This window comes from Nipponia nippon, unplaced genomic scaffold, assembly GCF_047370975.1.
Source record: "Nipponia nippon isolate SJK-2023a ecotype South Korea unplaced genomic scaffold, ASM4737097v1 scaffold_4, whole genome shotgun sequence".
NCBI lineage: Eukaryota > Metazoa > Chordata > Aves > Pelecaniformes > Threskiornithidae > Nipponia > Nipponia nippon.
The window spans coordinates 122,532,313-122,553,039 of NW_028262358.1; the positions used below are offsets into that span (position 1 = coordinate 122,532,313).

The 20,727-nt window shown below is 38.4% G+C and overlaps 1 protein-coding gene across 30 annotated transcripts in view; it reads right to left on the reverse strand.

The window, feature by feature from the left end:
• PKHD1 (PKHD1 ciliary IPT domain containing fibrocystin/polyductin) overlaps window positions 1-20,727 on the reverse strand; it is a 268,857-nt gene that overhangs the window by 72,646 nt on the left and 175,484 nt on the right. For all 30 annotated transcript variants that reach the window (XR_015708033.1, XR_015708034.1, XR_015708037.1 and 27 more), the window contains 6 exons: window positions 12,612-12,725; window positions 10,590-10,677; window positions 7,075-7,229; window positions 5,015-5,167; window positions 3,771-4,649; window positions 2,428-2,590 (listed from right to left, as the gene is read on the reverse strand). Coding sequence is in view for 24 of the 30 variants with exons in the window: in XM_087773809.1 (XP_087629935.1) it covers window positions 2,428-2,590; window positions 3,771-4,649; window positions 5,015-5,167; window positions 7,075-7,229; window positions 10,590-10,677; window positions 12,612-12,725 (1,552 nt within the window). In the remaining 6 variants the exon portion in view is untranslated. The remainder of the gene's footprint in view (window positions 1-2,427; window positions 2,591-3,770; window positions 4,650-5,014; window positions 5,168-7,074; window positions 7,230-10,589; window positions 10,678-12,611; window positions 12,726-20,727) is intronic.

Here is a 20,727-nt window from a genome sequence, read left to right on the forward strand (position 1 = left end):
GATTCAATGTCATTTTGGTGATTTTGATGGGCTTAAAGTGAAATATACATGGATCTCACCTCAAAGCTACACCTGAGCCAGGGTTTCATCACCCAATCACACATATCTAGTAGTGATTACTCAACTAGTACTGTCTCCCAGACAATGAATAGCTATTTCTCTCTTTCTAATGACAGGTTCAGATCCTAAGAACAGAGTTAAACCATACTTTAAAAATAAGTCTAATAAGGTAAGAGAGTTTCAGAGTGTTAGTCCAAAACAGAACAAAGCTCTTTTTGGATAGCATGATAATGTATCTCATCTCAGCAAACTACATCTAATTTTCGAATAAGTTTATCCAATTTTATCATCAGTATACTCAGGAGGAAATTGTAAGTTCAATGGCTTGAAACAGCCAGAAAAGCCTATAAATTTCTATATGTAGATCATTAAAGACTGGTTTCCACAGAGGGAGGCACGTGCAACAGGACACGTTTGTTGGAGGGGAACTCACCTCAACTGAGACATATATAGGACAGTTGAGATGAATAATTTCCTAGACAAGCATTTCTATTGACTACAGAATAAGTTTAACGTCTTGATTAGATTACATGCCTAATTTCTGGATCACTAAAGTGCAGTGAGCTGAATCCCATGTTGAGGATCTTAAATGCTTTTAACTGCATTTTGACTAAAGGTTTAACATAGCTTAAAGGAACTAGCCAACTGGCCATATCACTCCTATTACAAAATACAATGAGATACAATGACTTGTAATCCAGCAAAGTCCATGGAAACATCTACAGATTACTACATGGTTACACATTAAGTCTTGAAAGAAACTTAGAATTTCTTGGGCTCAGGTTGGAAAAAAACAATTATTGACATTTTGAATGCGGCAAACAGATATAGGCAGAGATTCACAGTACAGGCAGAGAAACAAATGGGCCAATGCCCCCAATCAACACAGCTCAGAAGGCGTGGAAAACTAAGATAGCTCCTCTGATCCTGACAGTTAGTTCAATTCTTGAGCATCTCTCAGAAGATCCAGCATTTTATCTGGCTAGGTCTACCACTGGTACAAGCGAAGTACTTCATGGTTTTGCCATATTCCCTGATGTTTCTATTTCTTCTTTTGCTCTAAGGCAATGCTCTCCTTTTCTTTGACAGGACATATCCATCAAGATATCCCTTCAGGATGCTGAAGCAGAACAATGCAGCCACAGCCTGGATCAAGCTCAGCAGTTGCAAAGGTGGATTAAATAAATGCATGCAGATAATGCATGAGGGGCACTGAGAGATGTAATCTCCCTCAAAGGTTTACCAGACTACTAAGAAAGCATTCAGTAATCCATGTTCATTCATCATGTTTGAAAATCACCAGCTCTTGCAGTGGACTGCATATTCAGCAGCTCACTAATAGCATAATATTGTGGGATGGATACAAGAGTGAAACATAATGGGAGCTGACAAGCTGGACAGGTCTCAGAAATCTACACGCAAACTAATGCCCAGAGCAAAAAGCAAAAATATAGAATAAAATAAAAATTCTGGCAGAAGGCTGGAGGGGCTCTAAACATAGCAGTGTGGGACACCTCCAATTATTTTTGACTGGCAAGTGAAGTCTATGCTGGATTTTTTTGCTACTTCAAGGCTTTCCTGACATAGCCTCTGTATTGTGTTCACTGCTTGTAATAAATAAATAGGCATGTGGTTTCCATTGGATGTGGTATGTTTAAACCACTGCAACAAGCAGTGACTTAAGGTTACAGATGAAGCTCTCCCCTCCCTCCTCCATGTTCCTCCACATGCAGATGATATTCTCCCTGGGCAGGAGCAGTTCTGGCAATCATTTGACATCTCACAGCCTGCCTGGTACTGATCAACATTTCTGATGTGATCACACAGGCAAAAATCAAGTTCTGCTTCCCCGACCAAAAGGACATTCCCTGTCTTAGGGTTTTTTGCTGGAGGTCCTGACATTTTCTGAAGCCTTAGGCTGAGAAGTCAGAGATGTTCAGAAGGGAGTTTGAAGAAATGGGATATGTGAAGCTTGTTTTGCTATACAAATGTCAGTAAAAGGGGAAATCCAAGAGGATTGGTCTGAGGATGCAACTTGATGGAATCTGAACCTCAAATTTTAAAAAACTGCCCTAAACTAAGTTTGGCTTTTTTTTTCTTTTCTTTTTTCTGGATTTGAGTTTTTTTGTGCATGTTTTTTTGATGTCTGAACTTCTTCATTTGTGCCACACAGGAGCAGTACAAAAGCAGAGACAGAATGGGACTGCTCTGCAGCTAGACATCCAGTCTAAACCAATTGCTTAGACTCTTTGTAAGACAATACGAAAAGACAGCTGATACAAACAGAGGTGAGGATAGTCCCAAAACTGTAGGTGCTTTTTTTTGCACAAACCATTGGAAAAGATAGTTCAAAATGAAGCTTATTACCTTGTTGGATGAAAGTAGAACTTGTCCTTCTCATTGACACGTAACATCCTTGATCTCTCTGCTGTGATAAGAGGCGTGATGCCTAAATGGTCAGCATTTGACATGATGCAGACATCTCTGTCTTCACTGTAGCAGCTCTTTGTAAAACCAGTAAAGGTGACTTCTGCCAGGGATTAAGAAGAGATCAAGTGAGGAAAAGTGGTTAGAGTGCCAGAAATAGAGAAAGGCTCTGTTCTATGACATTTTCCATGTTAAATTGTTCCCATATATATATATATATAAAAATCATTTTTTACCATTTACAAATTACATTATCATTTACAAAATCATTTTTAAATAAGACTAATTGCATTGATCATAGATCTTCAGTCGGCTTTAGAATGTTCCATAGCCAAGTTGTATCTTAAGTTGACACAAACCAAGTCATGCCCATAGAAAATGAAATCAAAGGAAATAGTGAGAAAGAAACAAAAGCAAGAATTAATAAATTTTCATTTGAATCAGTAAGAACCAGTTGAATGACAACCTGCCTTGGATGGTTTATCCACTTGCCAGATGTTAATACAAGATGAGCTGGGTCTGGTGAAATGTGCTTCGCTCTGGCATTGGACTCTTGTGCAGCTACAAAATCCATGCTTTGCTACAAATTTTCTGTGAGACCCTGGACAAGCCTATTTGCCTTCCTCTGTCTCCTTTCTTATTTTTCAGTAAAAAGAGGATAATATATTTTCTTACAAAAGTAGGTAGCAGTGACGGATAAAAACATGAAAAACTCTGAGGTGTTCAGATCCCACCACAGCAACCAGCTACCTAGGTTCTGCTATATGCAAATATTACTCTGGGGACTGTAAAATTCATTTGAACCAAAGGCACAGGATAGATAACTGTCTTTTATCCCTCTTGTGCAATCCCTTATAACAATAAAAGCCATAACTCTTTCTCTGCAGCTGTAGTCATGATGTTCTATGCAAATGGTATACAAAGTGTGCTATTAACTTCTCAAACTTGGTATCTTTATTTAGCTAGAGGTAACTGTAGATCAGAGAGCTGAATCAAGTGGAAAAATTGATAACACAGAAGGAAGGCATGTGTTAGGTAAAATATATACATTAGCACAGGACATAATTATAGTGCAATAGATTCAGAAAGTGAAAAATACCAAATAATATTTTTTTATTAAACTGCATCGAACAGAAGAATTCTGTTATTAATTCCACTGAGACTTGGATTTCCCCACCACGTCCATTTGTGGGTGTGGAAGGCTGCAACTTCAATTGGAAAAGTGTAATTAGTTAAGAAAAACAGTGACAGAATAGTCTGGCTGCTAGACATGGAAGACCAACCTTTCAGCTTCATGAGTCCCAGGACTTTTGGACAATGACCAGTTTTGTGCCATGGGTTATCTGGCCTTTGGCTGGGAACAGTGGTAAACGTAGGCCATAAAATCCCAACACGGCCTCTTAGAGGGTAGTATGGTGGTCGATCCTTGGCTGTTAGATCAGCTGTGTGAGGCTTGATCCTGTCTTTGATGCAGTCAAAAGTTGAGCTTGTTGCGACAATGACAGAGTTTCTAAGTTCTATGAATCTTTTCCCTGTGTGGCATTGCTTGGCAGAGAGACAGTACACTACTGGCATGAGACCCACAGTGTTGTCCACCAGCACCACATTGTCCACGATGACACTGCTTCCAAGGTGGAACATTACACCATAGTCATAATTCTTATAGGATAGAAAACCTGTGATTCTAGTGCAGGTCTGAAATCCATCTCCCCGGTACAGATGAATACCATGGAGACTTGAATGGGCTACATTTTCACTGCAATACTCTCCATCTGGCAAACACTCTTGGCCCCTGATATGGAAGCCAATTCGCTCAGATCCTGCCACAGCATTGCCACAGAGGGAGACGCCAATGACAAGGTTCACCTTGATGCCAGCAACCCAGTTGAGTAAGCCTTCTGGCTGCCTGCTCAGAATAACAAGGTTCCTGATGAGAGAATGATTTTGCCCTTCCAAATCAATGCCAGGTCCAACCGTGTTGAAAACCATGTTATCTTGCAACAAGATCCAGTTGGTCATGACTGCTTTAATGCCAACTCCGCAGCTACCATTAATGCTGGATGACACCACCGAGGACCCTTGGGATATATTTCTGAATTCAATGGCAGAAAGCTGAGGAGGCCCAAAGTTCAAAAATTCAATATTTAAGAGCTGAAGGACACCTGAAATGAGATAACTATAGTGAAATAAAAGGTTACGAAATTACCTAAGAACTGGTAAGAATGACACCCATTTAAACAACACTCAGACATATAATAGCAGGCAATCTTTGTCAGTGTATTGCCAGTAGTGGGTATTTGTTCATAAATATATATAATGTTATAGTAAAAACCAACTAACCACAGAACAGCCCCTCTTAAAATGTATTCCATTATTTATGAAATATTATTAATACTCATGTTTCATTCATGTTGCACAGTCACAGTTTGCTTAGAATTGCATAGCACATGCAAATGGATACATCTGTTGTTAGACCTTTCTTGCGCAGAACTGGTCTGATTGATGGGGAGAAGTGAATCTCAACTACCTTCAAACTCTGTCCCACTAGAGTCTGTAAAACGTCCCACCAGCATCCTCCCAGTGCAAGCCACATCAGACTTGATCTGTATATTCCGTGTTAGGAGTCCAACCTCTGCAGCCAAAGGGATACGTCTACCATCTTCTGTGTCATGGGAATGTCCTGGGGAGTTTCAAGAAAGAAAATGTGGTAAGTGTCTATCATACCTATAAACCAGTGCTTTGAGGGACATAAAGCCTGACAGCTTACGCACAGCTTCTCTGCAGAATCTGCACTGACATTCAGGTGTGTTTTCCCTCCAGCACAATCTACATGCATCAACACAAAAACAGAAAGGCCACCTGCCCATCAAATATTCACCATGCGCTTATATTTTACCAACGTATTACCTTTTTAGAAAAAGAAGGTGCTAAATATTTTCCCTGTGGTGTGCAGATGCCAAATCAATGAACAGATTCACACTTCATTTTTTCTAAGCTGTATGTGCTGGAGTTATTCTTCAGTACACTGCAGAGCCGATCTCCATGAATTCTCGTTAGGATCAGACCAATGACAACGCTAAAAACCAGTTTGCTACAGAGTTTTGGTTGTGTGTGTTTTCTAAACAAAGTCTTTCTAAACGAGACTTTTGAGAGAATTTATGCAGATGTCTAGCTTGGAATTATTCTCAGGTGACTTTAGATATCTACAGATACGATCTAGTTATCCAGACGGTTTTTATGTACAATGGAGAGCAATAAGCAATTCTGAAGTGCAATTTGTTATCTATTTTATACATCTGCTTTAGGGGGAGAAGAAATACAAGTGAGCAGTATGTATTTTTCTGCTTTGATTATCAAGGGAGCTGAGTGCCACTAGCTCATGTGTGAACATTTACTGTAGATATATACATTTGCCCAGGTGAATCCCAGTATTTACGTAGCTCTTAATTCTCCCATTAGTCCTTTTTTTTCCCAGCTATATCTAACAACTGCTGCAGTACTCGATGCGTATGTAATCATTTCATCTCAGGATATACTTACCCTATCTGCATTAGCTAAGAAAATAGGTTAAGAACAGTTCTCTGGCCTCAGGACTGACTGACAGGTTTCTTCCTTCCCTCACAAAAAAGAAAGGCCATGCATAAACTACTGGAAGTGGGGTCTAGAAGTGCTATCCTTTGAACTGCATTTTTTTTATTAAATTGTCATACAAAACTCTGCTATGGAGGCTACTATTGATTAACACTATGGATAATTGCAGAACAGGGCTCAGTTCCAAGTGAAGCTTTGTTTACTAGCACAGGTATAGCCATTTAAAACACACAATACTTCTGAACCGTTTTATCCATCATACTAACTTCTGTGCCTACTAGCTTGAATAAAGACTAAATTAAAAAAATATTGCTATGCACAGGAAAAATCCTGGTTTTGGAGCTTCAGAATTTGACCTGTTAATAACAATTCTTTTATTTGTTACATAGATGGCAATAAATTTACTTTATAGGCTGAAATAAAATTAAATTAATTATCAACAGTGCATCTCTCTTTCCAGTTAAATACAGATCCCATGTAATCTACACAGGAAATAGAGCTATATACAGATTTTATGTTTATTTACGTATTAGATTACAAATACCTTCATTTTATGCCACAAAGATGATAAAATTTTGTACTTGAAACTCCGTGAGTCTAATTATTTGGCAAAAATGATTTTTTAAAAATTTGTCAGTTTTTGACACACCACAGAAATCATGTAAATGGCCAAAAAAACCTGCATTTATTTTTTTCCTTTAAAATCTCAGTTAACTTCTCTCTCTGTTAACCAGTTCTACTTAAAACATGAAACACCAGGAAGTTTTCCAAAATTATTCAGCACTGAATTAATTCTATTACCAGAAATTTGTGTTAGAATCAGCTATTCTGTGCAATTCTGAACACCACATTTTCAGTATCAAAACATCAAGAAAAAAAGCATATAGAGAAAGAAATTAAGATACCCCAATAAAGTATAATTGATCTTGGTGAGATCTGAAATGGAAACTCAATGCTTCAGAAGAAAACTCTCAAATGGAAAGACAGATTCCTTACCAATATGCCTGTGCAGAAGGCATTCATGAATTCTTATGCTATGACCATTGACTTCTTTAAGTGTAACTACTTCAGCTTGGTGGGCTTCATAGGAGGAAGAGCCGATCACAATATCTCCACCATGATTCCAATCCACTTCGTCCTCCACAAAAATCCTGTAACACCAAGATATTAAGTTAATGTTGTTACATTTATGAGAGTTATGCTTACGGATTTCCTAAAAAACAAAAAAGTTTTGCTTAGGCAGATCTCAGAAAGAATCCAGAGGCTAAGCTCTAGGAAAAGACCCTTTAGGGCTTTCTGCAAAAACAGATGTCTAAAATATGTGGGAGGAATTTCATCCTGAAGCATTTATTTCGCACCATTGATTAACAAGGTACACAGATCCAGTATAGAATTGCAGGGCTCAAGTAAGTTGTCTACCAAAGATGTGTCAGACCATTTTTGGAGCCAGGAATATCCTACAGAGCTGCAAGTCAGCTTTGGACTTAGATACCAAAATGAGGTGTCCATGTGTAGGGGTATGTGTGTGTGCACTTGGCTTTTAAGTTTCAGGTATAGTTGATCAGTGCAGTCAGTAGTGTGTGGAAGGCAATTAATCTCTCTCTGAATTGGGCAAATAGAGAAGGATTTGATCGCCTAAACATGAGCACCTGTTGCTATTTGAGATGTCCCAGGTTATCTAAGACATCAGCTAGTAGATATGATAGAACTTGTTCATGGAGAGTTCCTAGAGACACAGGTGGAAGCCATGGAGGGGATTCAAAGGCATCTCAGATGAGCCCAAAGGTACCTCAGATGAGCCCAAAAACTACGTTTAGGTACCTGAATCCTGCCCTTGGTGGTTGAATAGCCCTCTAGGCTCCAGCACCTACATCTCCACTGAATTGAATGGGAGCTTAAGCACGTTTTTCAACATTTCACACGGACACCTACATTTATCTGTTTTAATCTTGAACTGAAGATCCCCTTTTGCATTCAAAGTTATATTTGTAGCTCAGGGTTTTTTAACTTCACATACAGAAAATAAAAGCATTTAGTGAAAGCAAAATGAATAATCATCAGTGTTTATGTACATCTGATGAACACCCAAAGGGTCCTATTACAGGGTGACTGGTGCTGGCCAGGTGATGGTCTATATTCCTTGGGTAATTCTTGAGAAAATAGACCACTGAATTAATCCAGAGAATGCCTCATCATGCACTCAAGAGTTACAGAAGTGCAGAGAGGAAGGAAACTCCTAAAGGGATGTAACTAGCAAGCTATGTTGCCAAGTTTTGCTAGTGTCTCTTCTCACAGTTTTTTTTTCAAAGATGAGTTGGCTCAAGATGAGTACTTCCAGTTTTCAGCACCTGTGAACATTCAGTAGAAGTCTACCAAAACTTAAATTTCTTTTTTTTTGCTTAGAAGAAGCACTGGACAGCTTCTGAAACAGCAGGAAAGTGTTACTGTGAGTGAGAACTTTGTATTGTTCAAGGACAAATGCACTGGCAAAGAGGAAGCAAAACTACACAGAGTAAGAATAATTGTGGCATATATTTGGGATTTTTGACAGTTTACATGCAACCCATACTACGAGTTGAATCTTAAGTCCAGTTCCAGGCATACAATCCAATAATAATTCATGTCTTGTGGACCCAAACATAACTCCTGACTCTTGCATTTCAAAGAAGTCTAATGAGAGGAATCAGTAAGCAAAAGAAAGCATCTAAGATGCTAATCTGTTAAAATACTAATTTAGGTTTTCACTTTACGTAAATAAGCATTTTTTCCCTTTCTTTTTGAAAGCATAAGTCCTTCCCTAACTCACATGCTGATTCATGCTGGAAAATATATACAGCAGCTTCTCTCAGTCAATAAAAAAGCTACTTCCTTCAGCTTTCATATTCTAGCACTGTCTTGCCTCTTTCCTGTATCTAACCGTATTAACTCTTAGGTGGCTATTAGTAGACTTTTCATGCTAAATAGGTTTGTTGGGTTTTTTTCTTTTAGCAATGGAGACAACTGTTTGTGCCATATTTAAGGTGGATGAATGAAATCCAAATACTTGTATCTTAGCACCTTATGATATTTCAAATAAAACATCTGGGCAGCAGACCAATACTAGCCTGGATCCATTTCATCTAAGTATTTAACTGCATGTTTCAGTCAAGAATCTGCTTACTCTGAACTTCCATCCTAATCAGGGAAAGAGAAGAATTTCCAGAGGGTGATTCTAAAGTTGCATGGTTTGAATGAGCATCTGGAAGTATCTGTCTCTCCGTTGACTATACAGCAATCCTAAGCAATTGATCTACACTAGACGATCAACTTTGTGAGAGCTAACAAGAAATGAATCCTACGTCTGAGGTCTTTGTGCCTCCACTGCCCATCTCTACAATGAGTTCATAAATAATTCCTTCCCTAAATGCTGATATTTCACCTCTGCCTAGATGGGAACTCTTCCACTGAGTTTTTGTTAGGTCTGCCTAGTGGAATTTTTTTATTTGGATACATGTATTTCAGTTTAAAATGAAGCACTTGGAAGAATTACAGCAAAAGACAATGAAAATTTTGTGCAAGGCAGAGTCAAGAATGAAGAGTTACAGAGAGAGCTACCAGGTGCCCACGCCACACCAACTAATGGTCAGTGTGCTTACAGATGAGATCCTTATGCACATATGTTCTCTGGTTCGGGTGAAAGGTTTGAACTTCAGGCCATAGACACCTATTTGCTTAACAAACATCTGTGGCAACTCCACCTAACCTGCCTTAGGTGATGGTTTTGGCTAAGCCTTCAGACTGAATTCAGGGGTAACTGATCATGAAGATGAGGCTGCTGCAGGGGCTTTAAAAGCTTATGGATGGGCAGCAACAGGGGAGAGAGAAGGTAGCATTTAAAAGCTATTTTTGCCAACGTTCAGTGAAAATGTGTCTATAACTTAGTAACCTCACATCCCAGACAGAAACCTTACTCTTCAGGCTACTCAGGAAGCCTTATAGTCTTTGAGCCAATTGACATTAATTACATATACAAACCAGATTGACTCTAATTAATAGGAGAAATTAAGATGTTCACTCCAGAAACCACTTCATAAAGGACTGATCTAAGACGTTGAAGAACGTGGTTCATATCCCAGTTTTGCTTAATTCAGAAATGAGATTTTAATGTAGTTCCCTTAAACCAAAATGAACATTGTAATCACCAAGATATCAGCCATTTTGGAGTACATCTCTTCCTTCTAAAAAGGAGAAAAGCAGAGAGAGAGGCAGAGGAAGGAAGGAAGGAAGACAGAAAGACAGAAACAAGCAAAGAAGGAAGGACAGAAGGAAAAAAGAAAATCTCAGCTTTGTTCTTCTTTAGTATTAAAATGAATTTAAAAATAGTATAATTTTCTTGCAAGATGTAACATGGTTGTTCTTCTACTTAGACATAGTTTAAACATTATCACAAATTAAAAGAGTAATATTAACACAAGTCATAGGAACAGGAGCCCAAACTTAATATCTGGAGGTATATTTGGGCAAAATACCACCTTTCGTTGCCAGGAGCAACATTAGTTCCCAGATGTGTCCAAGACGTCCTAGGATAAGCACTATAAATTTGTACCTTTCCATAAACGCCTGGAAAAAACAGAAGCAGGAGATCAAAAGTTAGGGGAAAGAGGGACTTGAGAAGAACTGAATCAATAATTAAATACATGGAAATCTTTATATTTACTAAAACATATTTCTATATTTTATAAAAAGTGTAAGAACAGCACATAGCTTCCACTTGAAATACAAAGTGAACTAGAAATAAATTATTACTAAAGTAAAATGACCATCACTTGTAAAGGCAAGAAAGAGGATTGTGCCACAGAAGTCTCATTAACTCAAACTGAAATTGCAGACAAAGATATCTACCTTAAAAAAAAAATCTAGATAAGTAAACAAAATAAGTAAGTCCAGGAATGAAAGACAGAAAAAAATCACTCAGCTATTATTTATATTTCTGACCTGGGAAAAAAAAATCACTATTTTTTTCTGGAAAGGGGATCCAAAACCAGGGCAAAAAGCCAAAATATAGAAACTTTTCATATAGATGACATATTTCAAGAAGACTACATTTGAGGCATGAAAAATTTCTGATTTCCTGCATTGAAATATTTTGTTTCAATTTGCTGACCTGATCGGAAATCTTTCAGTTTGAGTCAGTTCAACATTTGTTCTGCATCTCTAATAGTGACATACTGCTTCAGAGGAGTTGTGCTTCAAGTATTTAGTGAACCCATTTTACTGCTTGGGTTCATCTCCTCCATTGACAACTTTTTCCATGACATGTCACTATAGTCCAAAAGAAGATTGTGGCATGCATCAGTAATGCAACACTGACTATCCCACCAAGACAGATGTTCAAAATAACTTCCACGATCTTGCATTTGCTGTGGTTTAAGAGGATAGCATGGACAGTTGTGAAGTCTTTTTGATCCATGGTAGTGTGCTAAACCACAGCAATGCATCTATCTTCTTTTCTAGTCCCTAAAATCACAGGAAGTCAAATTGCTAGCTCCTGTTATAAGTCAACTCCTAAGTAATTTAGACTTAAAAAACGCCCACAATCCAGAATCAATTAGGTTTCTGTCTTGTCTTCCAAACATTCCACTTAGCTATTTGCTAGAAGTTTATAATTGCTTGATCAATGTGTGCAATAGTTTCTCAGTGTCACTGTCAGAAACAAATTGAGTTTTTTTGTTTGTTTGTTCATTTGTTTTTTCTCTGAATTTCTTTAATATTCTACAAATCTTGATGGAGGCAATTTCTCTTGATAGCAGTTTGAATTTCTGCTGTCTTTACAAAAGTTCAGTGATAAACAGTCTTGCAATACTCAAGTATTGTTTAAAACATGGAAAACAGAAAATTTAATTTATTCCCTTAACCGTAATTATGTGAGGAGATGTAAAAGTTAACATAAACCTTCTTTTGTCAATCTTTCTATGAGTCCAAATGTTTGGAAATATTTAAATGTGTGTAGTTGGATCCATCCAGTAGCTCTTGGATGTAATTAATCTCACTTAAGTCAGGCATTTAAAAATAGCTATATGAGTTTAAGCTCATCATCCTACCCTGGAAACTTGAGGGTAATTTTTTTCATCCTAAGAGAGACCAAAGATACCTGAGACAAAATGCCCTCTGGCAATGTGCATTTCTCTCCATTCAACAAGGTCATCTTCGTTGGAATACTCTCACCTTTGACAATTACCTTTTACAAATCTCAAATCTAAAACCAAGACGAAACCCTTTTACATGTGTGTAAGTCCTTTTAAGTCCTCTCCAGTTCCTCATATAAAGACTTCAGGATTTGACCCCTGGTTGATCACTTCTATCAAATTTTGCCTAAATAAAATCCACAGAAAATCCAGGAATTGACCTGGTGAAAGTTAACAATTTTAGCTCAAAAAATGTGTGTCCCTTTGTTAGATATTTTCCTGTATGACATAGTAACAGGCTCAACAGTGGTAGATTTGGCTATTGCCTAAGATTGCCTTCCTATGAAAAGGTGAACTCATGTTTCATACCAATACCCCCTGGGCTGACATTTATTTCCTCCAGACGATCACAGTAAATCCCTTCAGATGCCCGAAGAAGGACCAACAGCTTTAAATCCCTTTCTAGGGGATGTTGAAAAGAACCTGCAATAAACACAAAACAGCAACAACTCACCTCAAAGGTAGCAACACCTTTTGTAATGCTGAAATGGGGGGGCAGGGGAACTGGGGTACTTGAATACAAATTTAAATGTCTAAATGACTGAACTAGCATTTCCCTCCTCAGCCCAGTTTTGCCTTTCTGCTCCATTACAATTTCACCAGTTCCCCGGTAATGATGAGTTCTGTAGCCAGGATGTGTAAAATGGAAATGGAAATGGAAAGATTGAGGGAAAAGAGCAGGGGAAGAGAAAATGCCCAAGAAGTTTTGGCATGTGTGATGGTGCTCTTATCTTGTGGTGATAAGTCTGTACAGTAAACTGTATTCCAACTGTGACTTCATTTATTTCACCGAGGGTAGTTTACAGTTTCAGAAGAAAATGGCCCAGCACTAAACAGATACTAAGGAGGAAAAAGTAGGACAGTTTTTGCCCTGGAGAAATGTATGCAGAGTCCAGTAAAAGAGTTCAGCGTTCCTTTAAAATCAGAGATTAAATCAATTATGCAACAGAAAACTGCAGCAGATGTAGAACTAAAAAATATATACATATCTGTACAAAATTAGCTAGACTGTCATGTTCTTTTAATATTTAAAAATTACTAGTTTGGAAAAGAGAGCTGATTTGGTATCCTAAAGAAACCTTCTTCTTTAGGAGCATTTTTTAATTAAGTGAAATCAATAAATAAATTCATTTTTCTCCACCAGTCTCTGACTGATATCTGTGGATATTTAAATTCTCCGTACATCTTTTAAATGGGTCAAAGACAAACAGTACAAGACTTGCATGTTCCCCCTGTAATATATCTCACACCAGTGAGCTTGTATCTTCTCTGGGGACATAGAGGGAATTCAGTCTTACAGCACCCAGCTTTGATTTTCTTGTTTAAACTCCCATAACTGTGGTTTGAACAGAAGAAAACCAGGAATTGGGCTGTAACCAAATACTACTTTTAGAAAGCAAAACTAGTGATAAACACTTTCACTACTGATGCATTACGTTGAACAAATATCCAGCTAGAGCCACAGAAGAGTTATGCAGATATTTGTGTCTATTTTTGTATGCAGAGTGATTGTTTTCCTGCTTCACGCTCACAGCAAGTTGTGGTTTAAAATACTCAGCCTGGACGTACTCAGGCCAACATTACCCTGGGACGAAGCTATTAGCTACACTGAAGACCAAAGAAAGACTAAACAAAAATGTTTTGAGACCTTTATATTGATCTTACAATGTTATTCACAATTACCATTTCCTAATCATGATGATGTCCCCTTAAAGTGGGGGATTATTATTAATTATCACTATGCATTACTGTTGGTGTTATTATTGGTGGTGTTATTTTACTGCTGGTTACAATGCGTCTACTATTTCTTCCAGTTAAGTCAGTTAAAAATAGCTATATGTGATATATCCAACTCTCAGTTCAATTTTAAAATAATTTTTAAGCAGGCTTCCAGGCTTAGCAATCACAGACAAATGCTTGGAAATGTGAATTCTAGAGGCTCGAACTGGAAGTTATCATTCTTTTAAAAGAATTACATCTACATTTAGCTAAAATTTGTGATTTTTAATCCTAAAAAGCATGACACTAGGTTAAGGAATGTTATCCTTGTTAAAGAAAAAAAAAACAACACACAAAACAAAAATATAATCAGAGTGAGAAACAAAGAAGTTATAATAAAACTATTCAAAATAGCTCATCACCATATTAAACCCTTAGAAAAGAAATTAAAAAGTGAGAAGATAACATTCACAGAAATGTTTCAGTGGCTGGAAACTGTAAATGGTATATGACACAAAAGAACACAGGAGATTGTCTATGAGTAGAAATATTAGACTTCTTTTAAGTATATTTAGAACAAAATAATCTTAAATTTGTTTATTTCCATTAATAGTTCCATGATGTTAAAGGAGTAGGTTTCAGTAACTTAAATGCAAAGACTACAAAAGAGTGGGCCCAGAAACTCATTGGACTATTAAGGTGGACTTTTCAGCAAGTTTGGGATCACTCATGATGTCTCAGAGCACTTGAAGAAAGCTAATATTGTGCCAATGTTTCAAAGAAAGATAAAAGTAAGAGCCCCAGGTAATTACAGGCCTGTCAACTTGACACTGATTCTAGGGGAAAAATAAATAAAAATGGAATGTCCAACTCTGAAGACAATTAATAAATCATTAAAGGTGGATGATATAATTAATGCCAATCAACATGGTTTTATAGAAAAAAGGTCCTGTGAAACTTCCTTGTTATCATCTTATAATGAGATTACAGGTATACCTGATAAAGATAATAGCTTTGATATAATATAATTGGATTCTCCAAGGCACTTGACTTAGTAGCACAAAACTTTCTGATTAACAAACTGCACTGGCACAACATGAACATGGCACACATTAATTTACAGGCTGACTGACTGGAATGGGGGTATTGACTCAAGCAGGTTTGTTTCTGGTCTGGTCTTGCAAGCCCTGTGGTACACAACATTTTATCAATGACCTGAAAGAGTATGAAGATACTGAAAGTAAGCAGATAAGCTGACACAAATGGGCAAAAAGGAAAATCAAAGAGATGGGCCAGCAAAGACAGCAATAATTGGGAAGTGAAGAATTAAGAAAAAAAGTGAAGAATGTTCAAATTATAATAAAATGGGTCTTGAAAAGGCAATGTTTTTTGTGTGAATGGACAGGGAACAAAGGAAAACAACAGCAAAAGCTAAGTAAGGTCTGGGATATGTACTTTGGTTTAGCCTGAATACAGCCCTGCAGAATGGCTCATGAAAATGAAGATATGGAAATGGCAGCTACCTCAGCTTACTCATAGGGAAATCCAACATAGTTAATGCACACAAGTCACTGGGGCTGGATAAGTTTCGTCACCTTATGAAGTAACTGGCATATGAAATCACAGCTTTAAGTAGTTTTGTTAAAAATACCAAGTGGCCATAAACACTGAAATCATAATTACTGCAACACACATGTGAACGATCTGGGCTTTACTGCCTGTCTTTGAACTTTGGATGTGAAAACTTCAGGTTGCTTACCCCACTTTATTGTAGTGAACAAGTCCTACATAAGATCACATCAAACTGTGGAATTACCCATCCTGCACATGAGATGTGCAGAAATGGATCCCACTTCATACTCTTACTACAGCTGGAAGGCTTAACAATTTGATGAGCAACCTGGCTGATCATAAAATGAGATCATCAGGCACTTCTGGCAGAGAACCAGAAAAAAAGGTAATTGCTACCAGAAGCTGCTAGAAGTGTCTGGTGAAATGTGCAGAAAAGGTCAGGAGGGACTAATGACAGTGTATACAGAAAATACTCAGGGCTTCCTCAAACACATTTTCCAACTGGAAAGTTTATCTGGACTTTGAAGGATTTGCTCGTCCATCCAGATATGTCACATTTCTGCCAGCCTGAGCAGTGCTTGTGAGCAGCGGTTTGTCCACGCTGGATATCTCAGGCATTTCTTTAGTGCAGACACAGGTCAACCTGTTGGTGTGTAGGCAGCAAGCTTGCAACTTTCCATGAACTGGGCTTTCTGTGCAGGCACTGCACAGTCAGTTTGTGCCTTCACTGTCTGCCTGATGATTGATGTCACATCAAATGGCCTCACTGCAGGTGTGTGACCTTCTACAAAGGCTATCCAAAGCTGATGTTCTTCCAGAGAGTGCTGGCACATAATACATGCACTACACAGTGCAAAAAAAACCCCATATATGATAATCCTATGTATAGGAAACAATCTCTGCTGCTAATAAAGTCATCACTGATTACATACTTTCCTGAAGAAGTGTGAGGCCCAGCTGCCTGGATTGCAACACAGACCTGTTAGCGCAATTTTTGCAGCTGATTCATAACCCTTCATCAGGTCTAACCTCTGGAGAGGATAACAACCCACTCTGTGAAAGTAGACAAAAAAAAAGGGAGAACAGAGATAGGTGTGTTTTTTCTACCCAGATTTTTACTTATTCTGGACTGCAGCCTGGATCTAGTTTGTTGTTGAGTTTCAAAAGCATTTTCCATTGTTTTCATATTTCATTTTTATTCCAGATGTTCTTCCTGACAGTTTTTTGTTGTTTTTTTCTTTTTCCATAACAAAACCCATTCAATTCTTTCCTAGAATAGTGGGTGTTTCCTCCCTTCAAGCTTTTCCTTTCTTTACAACATAACACTCTGCAACAGCTGTTGTATATAAGAGCAAGGAAATCTCTGAGATAAGATCCCCTCCCTTCCATTGGCAACTAGACTTTGCTAAGTATCTTGCTGTGACCATCTCCAGTATCAGCTGTGTGCTTCCTGAATTCAAAACTTCTTGGACTCTACCTACCCAGCTATTTTGAAAACAGTGATATATTGTCACTAGAAAGTCTGAAGAGTTTTTATTCATGGTCAGTACACAGCTGAATAGTCACCTAGTGTTAGTTCTCCTTCCTGAGCTGTTCCTTCAGGTGTTCGGACTGTACTCTGCAAAGAAGCCTGTAAAAGCAGCTGTAAACAAAGAGACATCATATGGGTTGCCTATTAGACGTGATGCTGCCAAATAAACAGAAGAGATGAGAGACAGACAGCTCTGGAGTAGGAACCAGCAGCCAGAAGTGAGAGATGAATGTCCAAGGAATAAGAAGTGAGAGATGTAGGACAGGATTCAGCTGCCTAAATATAGACATCTAATGCTGCCTGAGAGTCCTAGCACCCTCCAAATCCACTGTGTGAGATTGGCAGATACAAGACAGGGATCAATGACAGAACAGTGGCTTTTTAAACAGAAGCTGGTGGCCAGGTGGGACATCTGAGGGTGCCCAAAGTGATACAAAAACCTTATAGCTAGGCAACTGAACCATGTTTCCAAGGAGATTCATATACCTACATTTAGGTTCCTTAATGCAGATGTTTCCATGTTCTCTGGTTGTCTGAGCTAACAAATATCAGACAACACAATGTAGACTGTAATTTGCTCTAGATACTTGTATTGGCCAGTTCGACTGACTGCAGTGACTCCACTGACTGGATTGGCTACACCTCTACAGAAACAGCCAGCTCACATGTTGATGTCCACATGTTACACCTAGATTTGGGTGTCTTAAACATGTGAACCAAATCCCTTCCATAGATAACACAATCAGTTAAAAGAAACCAAGTGCCTTGGAAAGGGTAAAGAGCAAACAGGCAGAGGCTGAGAGCTGAATTGAAGGGGATGCAGATGGTGCAATGAACTTTTCAGACCACTTTTTCTGTGATCAGGGGTGGAAAATTGCTCTCAATACATCCACAGTATTCCATCTTCATGCAAGTTGAATAGCTGCGCAGGGATGCTATGTGACTGCAGGATGGGACTCAGATCACAGCTAAATGAGATGAGACCCACACAGTAGAGGTACTGGAGAAGCTAGAAAAGATAATCAATTGGTGAAACACATTTGTGTCCTACTTGTCATTATAAGGCTGAGCATTAATCATCACTAACACATGGCCATTTCATGAAATACAGTGATTTACCCTTTGGGAAGTCAATAAGGGGCTTCTTACTAGTACTGAAAAGAAGGGGAGTGAACGTATTAGAGCTCTCTTACCACAAGCAAGATAAGAGACATCAGAAATGTCTGGGGTTTCATCTCCAGACAATCAAGCCATGAGCTAATGATGACCTTAGGCTTCTTGCCTCAAATGAGTGACAGGACTGACAAGCAGCCATCCTGAGATATGCAAAAAAAGAATGTGACAAGTTGAGACTAAAAAGAGAAATCCTATCTGGATAATTACTTGGCGAGTTCTACTATAAAAAGCAAAAATAGCCTGCCAGCAAAGAGCAGCTGAGTACAGTGGAGTTCAGGATGAGTCCAATGGATTAATTTGTGCAAAACAAACTTCAGCATTTTCTGCAGCCTTATCAGGAGCTGAAGGCTTTGTTCAGCAGTGGAACAGGGCACTTTCTGCACATATCATCTGTGCTTTAGTGCTGACTTATGGGTTAAAATGAATGGAACCACCCTAGCATAGAACTTAAAAAAAACCTGAGATGTTGAGCTGAACATTTCCTTTCTTATTCTGACACAGGTGTGCTAATGATATTTAGCAAATCAGTTAATCGCTCTGAACCTCAAACTCCCCTTCTATAAACTGGAAAAATATCTATTTTTTTACAGCATGATAACACAGGGAGGTAGAAATAAACGGTGTTTATAAAATGCTGTTGCAAATATCACCATCAAAGAAGAGACTTTGAAAGTTTAAGAGAAAGAGAGGAGCTCCTTTTCTGGGAGCTAGGACTACTGGAGAAGAAGTAATCAGAAAGTCTCCCTGGGTCCAACAACACTGAAAGACTAGGAGCACCCAGAGAAATTATTGTCGGGGTAGATCCACACATTTTACTTCTGGGTTGTCTGAGGGCTCTGACAGAGTTCTTGCAGCCCTTTACAGAGCTTTCATCATTTCACATCTCCCAGTGATTCTGTTGATCATAATTCACACTGGAGTGTGATCATACATTGAAGAGGAAATTGATGACAAACCCTCCAGGAACAAAGATGTCCCACGAATTCTGATCTCCCAACTATCACTGTACATTCTCATCCCAGTTTCCCTGCAAATTATTGTTTTAATAAAATTAATTAGGTTCTTGTTGATGTTTCATAAACTTCAATTTTACACTGATTTTTTTTTCTTTTTGTTATGTATTTCTCATCATCGCTGAGTTCCTATGTACTTACAGTCATATTTTAGCATCTGACTTTTTTTCCCTGCAGATAAGATGCCAAGTGCTCTGAAAGGTACCAAAGTCCAAGATTTGTTTGTAGAACTTATCGTTGTTCTCTAGCATTTTAAGTGAACAAAATACTCAGGCTCCAGCAGAAAGTCTTTGGCCCAGGCCACTGAATTAGAAGCAACAGCATGTGACCAAAGATTGCTGTGCCAAAAACAGGGCATGGAGAAGTTACACAACAGGGAGGACCTGGGGATTTGGCTCACATGATGTCAACCTCAGATCCCGCTCAGGCAATGCTGACTGAATGCTGATGTCCACATCTATTAAATCTGTTTACTAAACTGTCTCATTATCTATTGCATGTCAGGATTTCTTTAGGGTGTGGTAGAGTTGGACAGATGGGCTTCAAAACGTTCCTTTGGGCATGGAACAGTCAGGATTGGACAGATGGGCTCCAAGAAGTTACCTTTAGGCCTCGAACACATGGGAAGAGAAAGAGGAAGGGAAAAAAAAGCATGCACTCCCAGTTTTACGAGTAAGCGTAGAAGCCAGTATAAGATGTGGGAAACTTGCAGAGTTTCTACCCACCTATCATCTCACAGCTGAAACTAGAGCAAGGATACCTCTCCAGAAGATGCTGGACTACGGTTTAACAGCTGCAAATACCTGTTTGGCTTTTAATATCATTACTACTCACAGATGTGCTGGAGGGGAATTTGTGCAGCAAAGAAGTGCCTCAATGTTTTTTAATAAGTGTTTTTAGCAATGAACACATGCTTTTTCTTAAAACCAATATGAAACCACATTTAAACTACAAAAGAGTGTAAGTAAGAAACAACTGAGATTCTTTTAAGTATATATATATATTAACCTCCCAGATTAGGCTTTCAAACCCCTTTTTCCAAAGAAATACACAAGGCAGAGAAATAACTCTTTTGGCCAGTAATGTATTAACTAAACAGTCCCTTGAGATTAACAACAAACAAATATTGGAGCAGACTTCCTCAGGAGGTGATTACACAAACAAATTCTCCTTTTAAAGTTCATGAAACCAATCTTGAGAAAGGTCAAGCAGTGATCAACAATGTGATCCCAGAGTCCTAAGGATTTCTGTAAGTAAATACAGTGCCTGGCTTTAGGAACCTTGGTATTTAAAGGGAATTATGTGAGTAATTATTTCTGTGTGGAAAAACACCGACCCTGTCCATTACAAATAATGTGGAACAGCCCCAGTGACATTGGGGACTCTGAAACTACTAGAAGTAGGGGCAAGGTGG